The 14,203-nt window shown below is 63.1% G+C and overlaps 2 protein-coding genes across 2 annotated transcripts in view; one reads left to right on the top strand and one right to left on the bottom strand.

The window, feature by feature from the left end:
* DDX51 (DEAD-box helicase 51) overlaps nt 1-1,546 on the top strand; it is a gene marked incomplete at its 5' end in the record, with an annotated part of 1,936 nt that extends 390 nt beyond the window's left edge. The window contains 3 exons of the mRNA XM_015567231.1: nt 15-82; nt 155-289; nt 513-1,546. Of these exons, the coding sequence (XP_015422717.1) occupies nt 15-82; nt 155-289; nt 513-539 (230 nt within the window). The remainder of the gene's footprint in view (nt 1-14; nt 83-154; nt 290-512) is intronic.
* Nucleotides 1,547-3,403: 1,857 nt separating this feature from the next.
* The window catches only part of EP400 (E1A binding protein p400), a gene marked incomplete at its 5' end in the record, with an annotated part of 51,575 nt that continues 40,775 nt past the window's right edge, over nt 3,404-14,203 (bottom strand). Inside the window, 17 exon segments of the mRNA XM_006768805.2 lie at nt 3,404-4,338; nt 5,132-5,209; nt 5,614-5,757; nt 6,351-6,475; nt 7,223-7,355; nt 7,358-7,429; nt 8,467-8,613; nt 9,263-9,447; nt 9,554-9,755; nt 10,612-10,721; nt 10,794-10,839; nt 11,771-11,933; nt 11,935-11,963; nt 12,046-12,124; nt 12,782-12,838; nt 12,957-13,093; nt 13,867-14,193. Of these exon segments, the coding sequence (XP_006768868.1) occupies nt 4,066-4,338; nt 5,132-5,209; nt 5,614-5,757; nt 6,351-6,475; nt 7,223-7,355; nt 7,358-7,429; nt 8,467-8,613; nt 9,263-9,447; nt 9,554-9,755; nt 10,612-10,721; nt 10,794-10,839; nt 11,771-11,933; nt 11,935-11,963; nt 12,046-12,124; nt 12,782-12,838; nt 12,957-13,093; nt 13,867-14,193 (2,307 nt within the window).

The raw sequence follows: 14,203 nt of genomic DNA, 5'->3' as shown, positions 1-14,203 counted from the left end.
TGTCTGTGCTTGTTTCAGGGTGGGAAGAACCGCTCGTGCTGGGAACACCGGACAGGCCTTCACGCTGCTCCTCAAAGTGCAGGTCAGACGAGGACTGGTCGGGAGGCGGGGCAGGGGAGGTGGGAGCCCCTTCCGGAACTGCATGCTCCCCCAGGAGAGGAGGTTCCTCCGGATGCTGACTGAAGCCGGGGTCCCTGAGCTGGAGCGGCACGACACCCCCAGCGAGCTCCTGCAGCCGCTGGTCCCGCAGTACGAGGAGGCCCTGTCCCAGCTGGAGAGGGCCGTCAAGGTGAGGTCCTGGCGGTTCTGGGAGCACTCGGGCTGCTCGCAGCAGGACTCCGACGGAGAGCAGGTCCCGGGCCTTTAGCTTCCTGGCTGAGGGCAGGAGACCCTGGGGCTGGGGTGGAGGTGCAGGGCCCGGGAGGGGTGCTGGGTGTCTCCTCTTGGAGTTGGGGGCTGGGCGGGTCGCACACCAGTGAGGGGCCTGAGCTGCGCTGCTTCCTCTCCCCCAGGAAGAATGGAGGCAGAAGGCGGCCTAGGCCGGGCCCTGAGGACGATGGGACCGAGCCTGGGCGGACAGGCCTCCTGGAGGAGCCTCAGTGCACCGCCTGCTCAGCCCACGCCCGGGTGCGGCCCTTCGTCACGGCAGCAGGCCTGGCCGGAGGCGGCCAAGCACACGGGTCCGCCTCTGATCGGTTGCTCCTCTGGGGCTGGAGCGGATGGTTCGGACGGGCCCAGAACCGACAGGTGGGTGAGGTTGGCCGAGCCGAGTTTTGGACTTCAGCTCGTCTACACCTCAGGATGCTCCCATCTCGTTGGGAACGTGCCCCCGGCCTTACCTTAGCCCCCACCACACCGCGTGCAGAGTAACGAGCACGAGAGGCTCTGGTGACTGTGACTGCAAACCGGCTTCCGAGCTCTGACCTGCTGCTCATGCTGACATGAAGAGACTGAAGGGACGCGCTGGTGTCTCCCTCTGCGCCAGAGTTCGTCGTTCACCCGAGCAAAACAGCTGGTCCCAGGCTCGCGGGTAGACACAGGGCAGGGACGGGTCAGGAGGCAGAGGCTGTCCGAGTGCCAGCGCTTGTCCTGAGCCAGCTCACTTGACTTGCGGTCCCGCCCACACCACCCCTGGCACACGAGGCCCGGGGCACAGGGGCGATGGGTGGAGCCGCCAAGCGTGGAGCCGGCTCGCTCAGGCTCTGTCATCTGGAACGCAGGCCCCTGCAGCCATCACGCCGCCTCCCTCAGCGGGGGCCTTGAGCCTGGTGATGGCCTGCGTCTGAATTGAGGCTGCTGGCTGGGGCCTGGCTGGCCCAGAACCCCGTGTGTGGGGAGGTGGTCGCAGCTGCTGCTGCGCTGCCTTCTGTGGGGCCACGGGAAGCCCCTGAACCTGATCGTGGGGGGCCCTCTGGCAGGATGATGCTGCTCTCAAGGTCTGAGGAAGGTTTCCCTGATTTCCTGAACATTCTTATTCGCGAACAGAGCTTTGGCTTTGCCTTTGTAACCAAAGGCCTATTAAAATGATTTCCCCGACAAAAAAAAATGCGCCATGATACAAAGTTAAGGGCTGGGAGCCCTGGCCAGTTTGGCTCAGTGGATAGAGTCGGCCTGTGGACTGAATGGGTTCTGGGTTCAATTCGTCAGGGCACATGCCCAGGTTGTGGGCTCGATCCCCAGTGCAGGGCGTGCAGGAGACAGCCGATCAATGATTCTCATCATGGATGTTTCTATCCCTCCCTCCCCCTTTCTCACAAATCAATAAAAATATATTTTTAAAAGTGCGAGAGTGAGACCTGTGGCTGCTCTAGAGTCCGCTGCGCAGAGGGGTCGCAGCCCAGGCTTGTTTCCTGTCCCCCCTCAGCCTGCACCCCCACCTGCTGGGGAGCCTCACCAAGCAAGCCCTTTGCCAAGTGCCTGAAAGAAACCACCAGCACCTTGCACTGCTTTTCCACGAGACAAGACGAAAAACATATGAAAAAGACTTTTATTATGCTGGGGGGGGTATCAGTGCTCTTCAAAACCCTACTGTTCAAGTACAAATGATTGTTTACAAAGTATTTACAGCCTCAGTCTTTTAAACACAACTATTTGGTTACAACACTTAACAAAAAACCCTAAAGGTCACAAAAGGAACGCATCTGCGCGTGCGGACCAGCTCCTGCTTCCCATCGGACCCCTCTCCTAGGGAAGCCTGCTCCTGGGGGGCCAGCTCGAGTGGTCAGTCCTGCTGGGTCTGCATCCGAGAGCTCCCTCGTTAGTGTCGGCAGAAGCCTGGTCCCTGGCAGCACGGGGTCCACCAGCAACGATGGGAGGCCCCGGAACAGCCTGCGAAACCCTCTAACTTCAGTGTGGACTTTGGAAGGAGGGTTTTTACCTCCGTGACCATGGACGAGCAGGTCGGTGACCCGTGATGTGACGAACCCAGAACAGGACAATCTCCTGTCGCACGTCTTGCATCTGAGTGGCTGCCGGAAGCACCTGAGCGAGGCTCTCCCTCCACAGAGCAGCTGCGCTCTGCCTGGCCGGCAGCCTCCGTCCCCGCTGGCTCTGCCCGGGGGCTCCCGCTGCCAAGGCCCGGGGCGGCCGAAGTGCGTCAGTCAGTCAGTCACCACTGCCTGAGGGACGGCCAGCACCCTCGGGAGGACGAGAATGCAAACTGCACAACAAATAAGCCCCAAACACGGCCTCTGCTCCCTGCACACGAGGATGAGGGCGAAGAGCAGGCAGTCTCCCAGGGACAAGGCGGAGCCCTCTCAGCGCCATCCTGCCGTCCTGCCCGTCGGCTGGTAGCGAACGTTCTGTTTCCATACGTGCAGCTCACTGAAATGTTAAATAAACACCTTCCCTTTTCAGCTTTCCTCCAAATGTTGCACAAGAGTTTCACTCACTGGCTCCCCAAGCGTCGCCGCCCTGCTGTCCACACAAACGGAGGGAAACCAACACCTGACGGAAGCTGTCCCTGCCAGTGAGCAGTTCGGTGGGGAGGGGAGCAGAGATGGTCACGCGTCTCCCAGGCGCTGCAGCTCATCTCCGCGCACAGACCTGACAGCCCATCTGGACCGAGTCGGATGCCCCGAGCAGGGAGGCGTCCTCGGAGTGCAGTATGCGTGGCGAGCACTGCAACTCTGCTGCCATCTCGCCAGAGAAGACACGGATACAAGTGCAAACATAGGGCCTCTGCCCTCAGCCGTGGTTCACCCTCGCACAACCACGATGGCCCGGGCCTGCTTGTGTGGGAGGCCCTGGCCCAGAAACCAGAGGTCTCGTCTACGGGAAAGAGCTACAGCAGACCAGCTGTGTGAGCAGGCGCCCAGCTCTGCGGACAGGCCGGGCCGGGCTGGGCCTGAGCCAGGGGACCTGAGCCCCACGCCGAGCACGCACACGCACACGTACACACACGCACGCACACGCGCACGCACGGCTGTGACACCGGCCTGGGCCCGACCAATGTAGACCAGGGCTCAGCTCCTGGAGCCGCCTCGGCGCCAAGTCCGAAAGCCGGGAAGGACCGAGGTGCGTGGGGACGGGGAGCGGCCGGAAGGCGCCATCTGCATGGAAAAGAGTCACACCGGCTGCTCTGTGGAATGAAAGTCCAACCCCAGCGTTGTCCCTCCCTCCACGCCAGCTGGTACGCAGAGCTGCCTCGATGGCACGAGGGCCAGATGGCTCCTGGGAAGGTCCCAGAAGTCACTCTGAGGAGGAAGCAGCCACCCTGGCCGCCCGGATCTGAGCTGACTGACCTCAGGTGGCCTCTCCTCCAAGGACCAGGATGCGTTTTGCGTTGGGTCTAAAGAACCACATAGAGCCCGACGCTGCGCTGCCCGAGACCGTGTTTATGACTCACGGGTCTGAGTCGCCCCGTGATGTGCGGCCCTGGAGGCCCTGGAAGGTGGAAGGACCTGGAGAAGCTGCGGCCCGAGAGCGCTGCACAGGCGGCTCCCCTCGCCGCAGCGTCGGGCTGGACCCCACAGGACACGGCCCCCAGTTCCACAGGACGCAGCCCTGCCCTTCTGGCCCCATGGGGCCCTGCTCGGTGAGGGCCGGAGGCACCCGCTTTCCTGACTAGGGGCACGGAGGCTTGGTGGGCGTCTTTAACCGGACGGCAGGGACGCGCATCTGTAGCTTGGGCTGCTGGTTGGGGCTGTCAGCGCTGGCCGGCACCTGTGTGGGGGTGGGAACGCCCGGGGTCTGCAGCTGGGCCGCCGCCGTGGTCACCACCTGCTGCTGCAGGAGCTTCTGCTGGACGGCCTGGGCGGCCGCGGTCACTGCGGGGATCACCTGGACCTGCGGCCCCGCTGCCGCCGCCTGGGTGAGCGTCACCGTCTGCGGGGAAGCCTGAGCCAAAACAGAAACATGTCACCAAGGCGTGCAGACCGAGCCGCAGGACAGACCCCAGGCTCCGGGCCGGGAGGGGGTAGGAACAATGAGCGCGGATTCTTTGGAGAAATGTGAGGACTACCCAGCAGGCTGAAGCAGGGCCTCTGGTCTTTAACCAACGAGTAGAAAACGAAACCTCCCGGGCTAGAGCGATGCCCTGGGAGAGGCGAGGGCCGAGGGCCGGGACTGGTGGTGGTGGTGGTGACATTCAGCCTTTACTGCCAGGCTGTCCCTTGAGCCACGCGGCTTGAACGTGCACGTGGAGTCTGCTAAGGGCAGCCGTCGAGGGTGGGGCGGGGGGTGGAGGGCAGACTAAGCCAGACGCTCTCAGCTGCTGGGCTGGTGCGAGGCCTACACCCACGCTGTTCAAGGGTCAACATCTTTGTTTCCTTGAAACCCACACTCAGTGAGGTTCTGAAAACCAAGGTGTCTGAGTGGAGATCAATGTCACAGCCGCCGTCGGGCACCGGGGGGGAGTCATGCTGCCCCCAGCCATGGTGCTGACACCTTTAGCTTCCCTGCCACAAGGGGCACCTGGCATTGCTGGCGAAGCTCTGATCCCAGAGTGAGCTCCGCGGGTGCCTTTGGCCCTGAGCCTGTGGGGTCTTGTGTTACGAAAATCAGTGATTCTCTGATCATCAGAATCCTGCGTCCTCAGGAGGAAGACCAAGAGCTCTTTCTGTTTGGAAACACGGAGGCTGCCGAGAAGCCCCCGGGGAACTTCCCAGGCGGCTGCCATCTCCGCACCTACCTGCTGGGAGGCGGAGGCGACCTGTGGGAGGCCGGCCACCGGGCTCTGCTGCTGCACGACCTGAGGGAGCTTGGCCACCTGGGACAGAACGAGAAGAGCCACGCGCAGAGTTCAGAGCGTACGCACAGAAAGGTGCCCCTTCTTCCCTTCTCCGTTATTAATTTCAAAAAACCAGGTGACGGGAAAGAGCCTTCCCCAAGGGGGCTCGCCTGGCCCGAGAGAAGACCTCACGCTGCGTGCTGACCCGTCCTGGCCTGCAGCCCATGTCACCTGGTCTCGCACTTTCTAAGAGGACAAAGGAGGGAGTGACACCGTCTAGCCGTTCACGGGTCTCAGAGCCCCTTCCTGAAGTCTGGGCGACACTCCAGGTTGGGAGGGGGGCCCACAGGTGAAGTGACTCAGGCCAAGGAAGCGGTGTGGCCCCTCCCTGTCCTGGCACCTGCGGCCCCTGCGATCCAGCGCGTGCACTGGCTCCTGCTCACCTGGATCTGGGTCTGCACCTGCTGCGTCGCGGCCAGCTTCTGCGCCTGGGAGATGGGTGTGCTGAGAAACTGGGTTTTCAGGGCTGGCTGGGCGGCGTAGGCGACCTTCTGTGGCTGGCCCTGCGCAATCTGCTGAGCGGTGATCTGAAGAGACGCCCGGGTTAGAGCCACGAGGCCCCCCCCAACTGCAGCCCCGGCCTCTAGCCTCTCCCGAGTCCCCCGCCCCAGGTCAGCCTACTGAGGAGGGGTTTGCTTTGGGGCCTCAATCAGTTCAGTGCTGCCTCCCCCAGACGTCCGAGTCAGACACTGATAGGCCTCCTTCGCGTTGGGATGTCTCCCCCTCCCCCCTCGAGCACACACAGGACCAGGTCCCCGCCTGGATCCTCGGTTCTGTGCACTAGCGCCTAGGTGGGCACACACTATGACCTACATCTGCTTCCCCAAACCCTGTGGCCCTTATTAGCCATGCAGCCCACAGCCCGAGTCCTCACTATTCCCCAAAAGCCCGCAGTGAACACAGCTCCCCATCTCATACCCCCCTCCCGCCCGGGGCCTTAGAGCAGCACCAACATCCAGGCCACCCTCTGTGCAGCCCAAATGCACGTCCTTGGGGTCCCCTGTGTGGGTGTCAGGCAGCGAGGCAGGGCCCATTCGGACCCCGTCCTCTGCGCCCTGTGCCTAGTGGCAAGGCCCGGCTCAGCAGACAGGGTGACCCCAGAGCCCGCAGGAGCCCGTACCTTCTGCTGGACGGCGGCCGGGCCTGGGGCGGCCTGCGGCTGGATGGCCTTCTGCTGCTGCACAGCCTGCTGCTTGAGCTTCAGCAGCTGCTGCACGTGCACGGGCTGGGCCACCACGGTCTGTCCTGCGAACACCATCGAGTGGGTGAGTCAGGCGCGGAGGCAGGCTCGCCCTGCGTCCCCGCGCTTCCCTGAGTCACTGCCTGCTACAGAGAACGGCACCCTGACCCTGCAAGACAGACAGGCACCTCCTACACACACCGAGATGCTCTTCGGCCACCAGGACACTCAGAGCAGCGACTGTCAACTTTCCCACCTCCTGGCACACCAACAACACTGCTCACCGAACTGACAGAAAAATAGGTAGTTTTGGTTGCTTCACAGCGAGGGCTATTACTGTTGGTTGTCAGTTTTTTACTTGACAATCTAAGGCAGGGTGGGGAACGTCCAGCCCTCAGACCAGATGAGGCCGTGAAATCATTGGTCTGGCCCTGCCAAGGCCTGAGGGGTGAGTTAGTGAAATGTCTGACCAGATGTAGCAGGCTCACGTGTAAGCTGACAGTCTGGCCTGTGAACAATGCTGACGTACCCAATGCCCTGGGCAGAGCCAGGCTCCCAGCCCTGCTCTGGGGGGAGGAGGTCAGTGCCCGATACATGACCAGTTACTGCCGGTTGGAGCATCCCTGGGGCACAGCAGCTGGCAATCGCTGAGATAAACGGGTGGGAAGTTCCCAATGTTCACGGTTAAATCGAGGGTCAGAGCTTGTACTCGGGCAACGCGGCGAGGCTGCCCCTCGCGTGCACCACGGCCCTCAGCACGCCGTGTGGCGAGGGAGCCAGCCCCTCCCGGCCCCGCGGACGTGGGCAGGCACCTGTGGCTTTCTGCGGCTGCCCGATGGCCACACTGATCCCAGCAACGTTCATGGGCAGGGTCGTGACGCCTGGCGAGGAGACCACGGCCGCGGGCACGGACACCACCGGAGGCTTCGCCAGGGCCCCTGGTTTTTTACCTGGGCCGGAGGGGGCGCCTGTGCCTGCATCTGGCCTTGCGCCTGCAGCTGCGACGTGGGGACCCGCGTCTAAACAGAAAGAGGGGCCCAGAGGTTCAGCCACCTGTGTGTCTGCAAACATCGCCCACAGGAGGCCACGTGGCGAGACGTGGACGGGCCGCAGGGTGGGAAGTGGCAGCCAGCGAACGGCTAGCATCTCCCTGGAGGCCGACCTACGCTGTCCAACCATCACCAGCACGCGGGACCCAAAGCTCATCAGTCACACGGCGTCCTGACCCTGCAAGGGCACCTCCTGTCCTTCAAGCCGCCCAACTGCGCTGTGCCCCACAGGCCCTCTCGTTCCTAGTCCTAACGATCACCCCTGAAGCCAACTTCCTAACACACTGTGTTCAAGCCCCTTCTTGTCACGTGAACACGGGTGGAACTACACGTGTCTGCGGGCTTTACCCGCTCTGTCCCGTCTGGCAGAGCTGAGCCAGAGAGCAGGTGACTCCCTGGGATTTGGGCAGGCGACCTCACCTACCGGCTTCAGGTTCTGTACGTGCGAAGTGGGGTAACATTAAAACACCCCCTCCTGCCTGAGCACCCATCAGGGGGCAGGTGCCACCTCGGGCAGGTGATGCCAGCTACACCCGTGCCAGGATGGGGTCTCTAAGCCGGCCACCTGGCCTGACCGGAGGGCCTGCATCGACACGGCGGAACGTGAAGGACCTCCCGACTTCCCGTCTCTCGGGGCTTCCCAGGTGCTGAGCCGTCCTCAGAGCAGCCGAACCTGCTCCTCCCCGGCTCCTCCCCACAGGCCCCACAGCACGGCGACCCCTCCCGCATGCCCGTGTGCCATCCCCGACGTCGACCCTGCCCTCCCGCCAGGTCGAGCTTCTGCCCTCCTTCCTCCCCCGAGCGCTCAGCCACGAGCTGTGACACTTCCGTTCCAGGAAATACAATCACTTAAATGCTCCCCAGGGGCCGTTTCATCCTCTCCAAGGAGAACAGGATCTTGGGGGGAAAGCGCACCTACTCGACTCCCAAGTCCACCACCACACCTGCGTCCACACAGCAGGAGCCGCGCAGGAGCGTGGGAAAACCAACGCCTCAGGGGAACTTACGAGCCGGGCCACCTGGAGGTTGGCCACGGTGGTGCCCGTGAGCAGGGCCCCAGGCCGCGAGGCGGTGACGGTGGCGGGTGGGGCCTGTGGCGGGGGGGCCTGCTGGGGCAGCTGCAGCTTCTGCTTCTGCATTTTGATCAGGTGTTCCTAAAACCAGACGGAGCGGCTTTTCAGCAACGCCAGCAGCACCACGTGCACACCCTGACCGACACGGCCAGCTGAGCCTCCCATGCTGCAGCGACACCGCGGGCGGCCATGAGCTGGCACGTGGCTGGAGCGACCAGGAATGGATGGCCTGTCTGGCTGCACTCTGATTCCCTGGGAGGCGCCTGTGCCCTCAGGAGGAAGCTGGGTGCAGGCCGCTGTCCCTGTGAACGGGGAAGGGACAGGCGCAGGGTGACGGACTGGGCAGGCCCGACAGCCGGCGGGAATTTTTATTTCACGTTCTTTGGTTGCTGCTTATACCTGGTCTTAGTGCTCTTCCAGTTACGGCAGGAAGGTCATGTTTCCTTTAAGAGGAATGTGTTCACAGCCATGTCAGCACGGTGTGCAGCCTGGCAACGCTCGGGCATCGCCTGTGAGACCCGAGGCTGCACGGAGCTGCCCGCCCAGAGCCTGCCCAGCACACAGCACAGAGCACAGCAGGCGGGAGGCGCCTCCAGAGGCTGCCAACAAGCTATTTCTGAAGACAACACTCACCGCCCGCCTGCAGACGAGGTGCGTTTATGCACAAAACACCTGAGCTACGCCACGTCACGGCGCCACCCACGGGCCCGTGGTTCCCCGGAGGGCTCACCGGGGTCAGCTTGCTGACAGCTTTGATCTGTGCGGGCGACTGGGCCTGGCCCTGGAGCTGCGGGACCTGCGCCTGGGAGGGCGGTGGAGGCGGCGGCGGCGGCTGCTGCTGCTGCTGCTGCTGCTGCCGGAGGAGCTGGAAGTGTGCGGGCGTGAGGGTCTTCCCCGGGAGCTGCACGCCTGTGGCTGGAGAAGTTGTTTCATTAGCGGACACTGCTCCCTCCCCGACAACACACGGAGGCCGAGTCCTGCCTCTCAGGGGGGACGGGAACCGGAAACCCACCGCCTTTACCTTGGGACACCTGCGTCACCAAAGACCGGGCTGGGGCCTGCACGGCAGCCAGGCTGGTGGTGACCACGGCCGAGGCCGTCACGGAGGTGACCGCACGAACGCCCTGCGTCGGCGCCAGGGACACCAGGTCAGACGTGGCCGGGGAGCCCACTGCTCGGGGCTGGGTGTGGACCACCTGGGCCGGTGTCGAGCCTCCGGAGCTCTGGAAAGGCAACACGAGGGCCCGTCAGGGGACTGCTCTCTCCATCACTGGGTGGAAAGGGCACCAACTAAATCCATGGCCATCCTGGAGGTGCTGAGCCTCCGGGAGACGCCCTTGCACACTCAGCGCTGTCCTGAGCTACAGCAGGTTGCTCTGCACCTCCCTCAGTGGTCGGCAAGTCCCTCGCGGTATTTCCAAAGGAGACAGAGCCGGGGCTCCTGTGGTCCCCTCGGCCCCTGGCTTCCCCACAAGAGGGAGAGGTGAGCTGCTGGCCTCCAGAGACCCTGCCCCAGCCTAGGCCAGCAGAGCCCCGTGCAAGCACCGTGGGCTTCAGCCATGTTTGATCCCCACATCACAGGAAGCGGTGCTCAAAAATGCATCGTGGATGAATTACTTTATCTTTTAAAATACCACAGGTCCGCCCTCGCCAGTGTGGCTCAGTGGATAGAGCATAGGCCTATGGACTAAAGGTCCCAGGTTCAGTTCCAGTCAAGGGCACATGCCCAAGTTGCGGGATCGATCCCTAGTAGGGGGCGTGCAGGAAGCAGTTGATCAATGACTCTCATCATTGATGTTTCTCCCTCCCTCTCCCTTCCTCTCTAAAACCAACCAAAACATATTTAGGGGGCGGTTAATTGGGGGAAAAAGAGACGTATGTAAATCTTTAGACAATAGAAAATAAATATTGCTAAATAAATATATATGTGTGTATAATTATTATTAAAAACTGAACTGAACTAAAGCATCTCAGGTCCATGTTACTTTATGAAACTCAGCCAGCTCAATACGTTTCCCAACAAGCCAACGACTTGCACAGCGTCCTCGACTACTGACCCCCCAGGAGCAGGCAGCTCACCGTCAGGGCTCCAGGCGCCACGGGCGAGGCCAGGCGCTTGTTAATGGACTGGAAGGTGGCGGCAGGGACACCCGCGATGGTGTTCACGATCACGTTTCCGCTCACTGTGCCTGCAGAGAGAGGGTCTGTGGGGCAAGAGCACGCGAGACAAGTGAGTTCCCACTGACATTGCTGGCCCTTACCTGCTGGCATGCTTGTCCCCGTCACCGGCGTCTTGATGGCTCCGGCCTGCTGGAGAGAGACGTGACTTGCACAGGCACACGGCACACCCTCCCAAAGCTCCCATTCTGTCAGCATCAAATCCAAACTCTTGACCATGGCTCCTGGCCACACAGCCGACTCCAGCGCTGTCCCAGCCCCTCCCACACTCTGGTGTCCACCCCTCAGTGAGTGGTACTCCAGCCACGCGGACCCTGCTGGCCCCACAGCTGCCAGGCTCGGGCCTGTGCCTGCCAGTCTCCATTCCTTCCCGACTCCTGTCGCTCAGGCACAGCCCCTCCTGAGCACCCACCAGGGTTCTCCGGGTGCTGCCTGGCCGGAGGCCTGCCCACAGACAGAGTCCCTGGCACAGGAGCTCCTGAGTGCACTTCCTGAACGAATGAGGAGGCTGCCCAGGCACAAGCGAACCCCCACCCCCCGCAAAGGAAATCAGAGCAAAGGGGTTGGTTCTGCAGACACCCCAGGCCTGGCTGACAGTGCAGAGCAGCTGAGCCTCCATCCACTCCTGGGTCTCGTCCCACTGTGAGCTCAGCGTGGCCACATGGGCACCAGAGGGAGGGCACACGCCAGGGCGGGACGGTGCCAGCGTACGGCCTGTGAGATCACCAGCCCACTTTTCTTTCCTTCTTTTGTGCATTTTACCCCTTTTCTCTGACAGGCACTGAGGGTTCACGCGTGCACATGCTTTGAGGAAAACTACCAAGTCAGAAGAGAAGTTTGCAAACTGGCAAACAGTGTCTGCTCTGCAAGTTCATGGGGAGGAAGGGCGACTTCCTCAGTTAGGCTCACACATCCTCTCTGACTCCGAGGCTCCTGCACCACTGAGCTCTCCCAGCACAGGAGCCCTGCAGGAGACACCCGTCTCCCCGACAGGAAGGCGCCTGCTGCTCTGGGCGCTGCAGGAACCTCAGGCGCTTGAGGGCAGGGAGGGCCTTCTCACCAGCACGGCGGCACTGCCCACCGTAGTGATCGCAGGGGGTGCCTTCTGTGGGGGCTGCACAGGCTGTGCTGGAGGCTGCGCCTGGGCCGGGGGCTGCACGGCGGGCGGCCCCGAGGGCTGCTGGCTGCCGGCGGCCGCTGGGGGCTGGGGCAGAGGTGGTGGTTTGCTGTGCCTTCTGCTGGTCGGCCAACGCCTGCAGGGCAGGAAGAAAGGAGATGGAGCACTGGGGCTTCGACTGCCTGATGGTCGCTGCCCCGTGTGCCCAGGCCCCACACCTTCTTCTCTTTGGCGATTCGCTCGGCACGGAGAGACGCAACCTGGATAGGAGGCAGGGGCTTGTCGTAGTTGATGCCACTAAAGACAAGAGAAGAAATAAAAATAAGCCGCAAGTTCTGAAGCACAAATATTCCTGAAACCCACAGCCCATTCTTAAAGCTGCCGGGTGCTGGAGGAGGCTCCCACCCAGCCCAGAGGCGGGGTGTGGGGCGGACCAGCCTGGGAAGGAGAAAGGCTGCCCGTCACCCCCGCCCACGGTCGGTCCCCTCCAGGCCCGACAACAGATGCCCAGGCCTCCAGCTGCATGAGCACTGCGCCCCCACCCCGGGCACAGCGCCCGGCCAGCAAGCCCCAGGGCTACAGGTGCCGCAGGTCTCCTCACCCCCTCACAGACCCCTGCTCCCGGGGCTCCTGCGTCCTCCCCCACATTGTCACCTACAGGCCGCCTTGATCCAAAGCAAGTACGTGCACCCACAGCTGGGCACGTTTTTACAGAAGAGCCAGCACAATGTTTGCAGGGCAGGGGTGAGGCGGAGAGGAGAGTCCCCCGTCCCGCTGCTGTGCCCTCTGCCAGGCCGGCAGGCAGGACGCCGCCTCCACACCCTCCTGTGCGAACAAGGATCTCCCTGGACGAGCCCCTGCCGGGCCTGCCATTTGCTAACAGCTCAGTAAACTGACGGCCTGTCAGAGGACTGGGAGGTACCGTCTCAGAGGGAAAGCACGTCACAACAGTACCTTTCTGCCAGCACGGACGCGTGCTTGGGGTTTTTCTGGAAGGGGTTCATGCCAAGCCTGCAGCAGAGACGGAGACAAGTCACCGCGTGAAGGAAAAAGGAGACACGCAGCACAAACGATAGGACGAGCCTCCCGCCCTGGCCCCGGCCGCCGCGTGCAGGGAGCGTGGGCCTACAGGGGCTTGATGGGGGGGCTCCTCTTGCCGGCGGTCATCTTCATCAGGTCGAAGTGGCTCGTGTACAGCTGGGTGTGCGTGGCGTTCTCGTCCTGGGCGTAAATCTGGCCCGTGCGCAGAGGACGGTTGTTCTTGCTCTGGAACAAAATGGTCGGTTAGACCGCGACCCTGGGACGGGGCTCACTGACTGGGAGGCCTCAGGTGAGGCCGTGATTAAACCCCTTCTTCCTGGGACAGCACACACAACAGCAAGGGCACAGCGGCCGGCACCTGCCGCCCGCCCACACCTCCTCGGTCTGTGCCAGGCCTTTCCACACGTCCCTGAGTGAGCCGCCCGATCAGCAGCTGCAGACAGAGAGCCGCTGGCCCAGCGCTTGAGGCCACAGACAGGGATGAAGCCAGCACCTTCCCCAGCAGCCTGACCTTCCCTGGGGCCTCTGCCCACAGCGAGCTGTGAGGGGGCGGACATTCCTGCCGCCAGGCTTTTCTCGGGGACTTGGCACTGCTGGTGCCTGGTGACGCTGCCTTCCTGAGTCCCACAGCGACACCAAGTGCCTGCCGGCTCCCAAGTCACCCGTGCCCGCCCAGCGCTGACTCCCCGGTTCCTGGCGACGGACGCCAAGGACCCAGCTGTCCGACGACCGCAGCAGCGTGATGCTCGGTCCGTGTGGACCTGAGGCCTGGAGTCACCAAACCAGCCCAGCGGCCAAGTCAGGGAAAGCACAGACCAGGCTTCACAGGAGCTACCGCGCACGCGACGCTCCGCTTGCTGACCTGAGGCGGCAGGACCTGGCGCCCGGAGCCACACAGCACCTTCCAAGGACCAAGCAGCACGGTGCCCAGACCGCCAGCCTCAGGCCCCGTCCCCTGGCGGAGCCCCTGTGCCCTGTGCCAATGGCCCCGGTCTCACCTTGCCCTCCTCCCTGGGGATGAGCACGCTCTCATAGCGGCTGCGGCACTGCTTGGAGGAGCGGTAGGTGCGGCTGCAGGAGTTGACGACGTCGCTGACCAGGTCCCAGTTGGGCGTGTGGGCCGGGGACACGATGGCGAGGCTCAGAGGCAGCTCCAGCAACTGCTTCACGGCCTAGAGGGCCAGGCGGGCATGGTCAGCACAAGGAGGCGGGGAATCCCCCCGCGTGGGCAGGGCGTGGACGGACACATGGGAAGGGGCGCGGATGGACACGTGTGGAAGGGGCGCGGACGGACACGTGGGCAGGGCGCGGATGGACACGTGGGAAGGGGCCGGG

Source organism: Myotis davidii, unplaced genomic scaffold (genome assembly GCF_000327345.1).
Source record: "Myotis davidii unplaced genomic scaffold, ASM32734v1 scaffold43, whole genome shotgun sequence".
NCBI classification, from domain to species: Eukaryota; Metazoa; Chordata; class Mammalia; order Chiroptera; family Vespertilionidae; genus Myotis; species Myotis davidii.
Note: the sequence above shows the minus strand (reverse complement) of the source record. Positions and strands in the feature narration are given on the sequence as shown.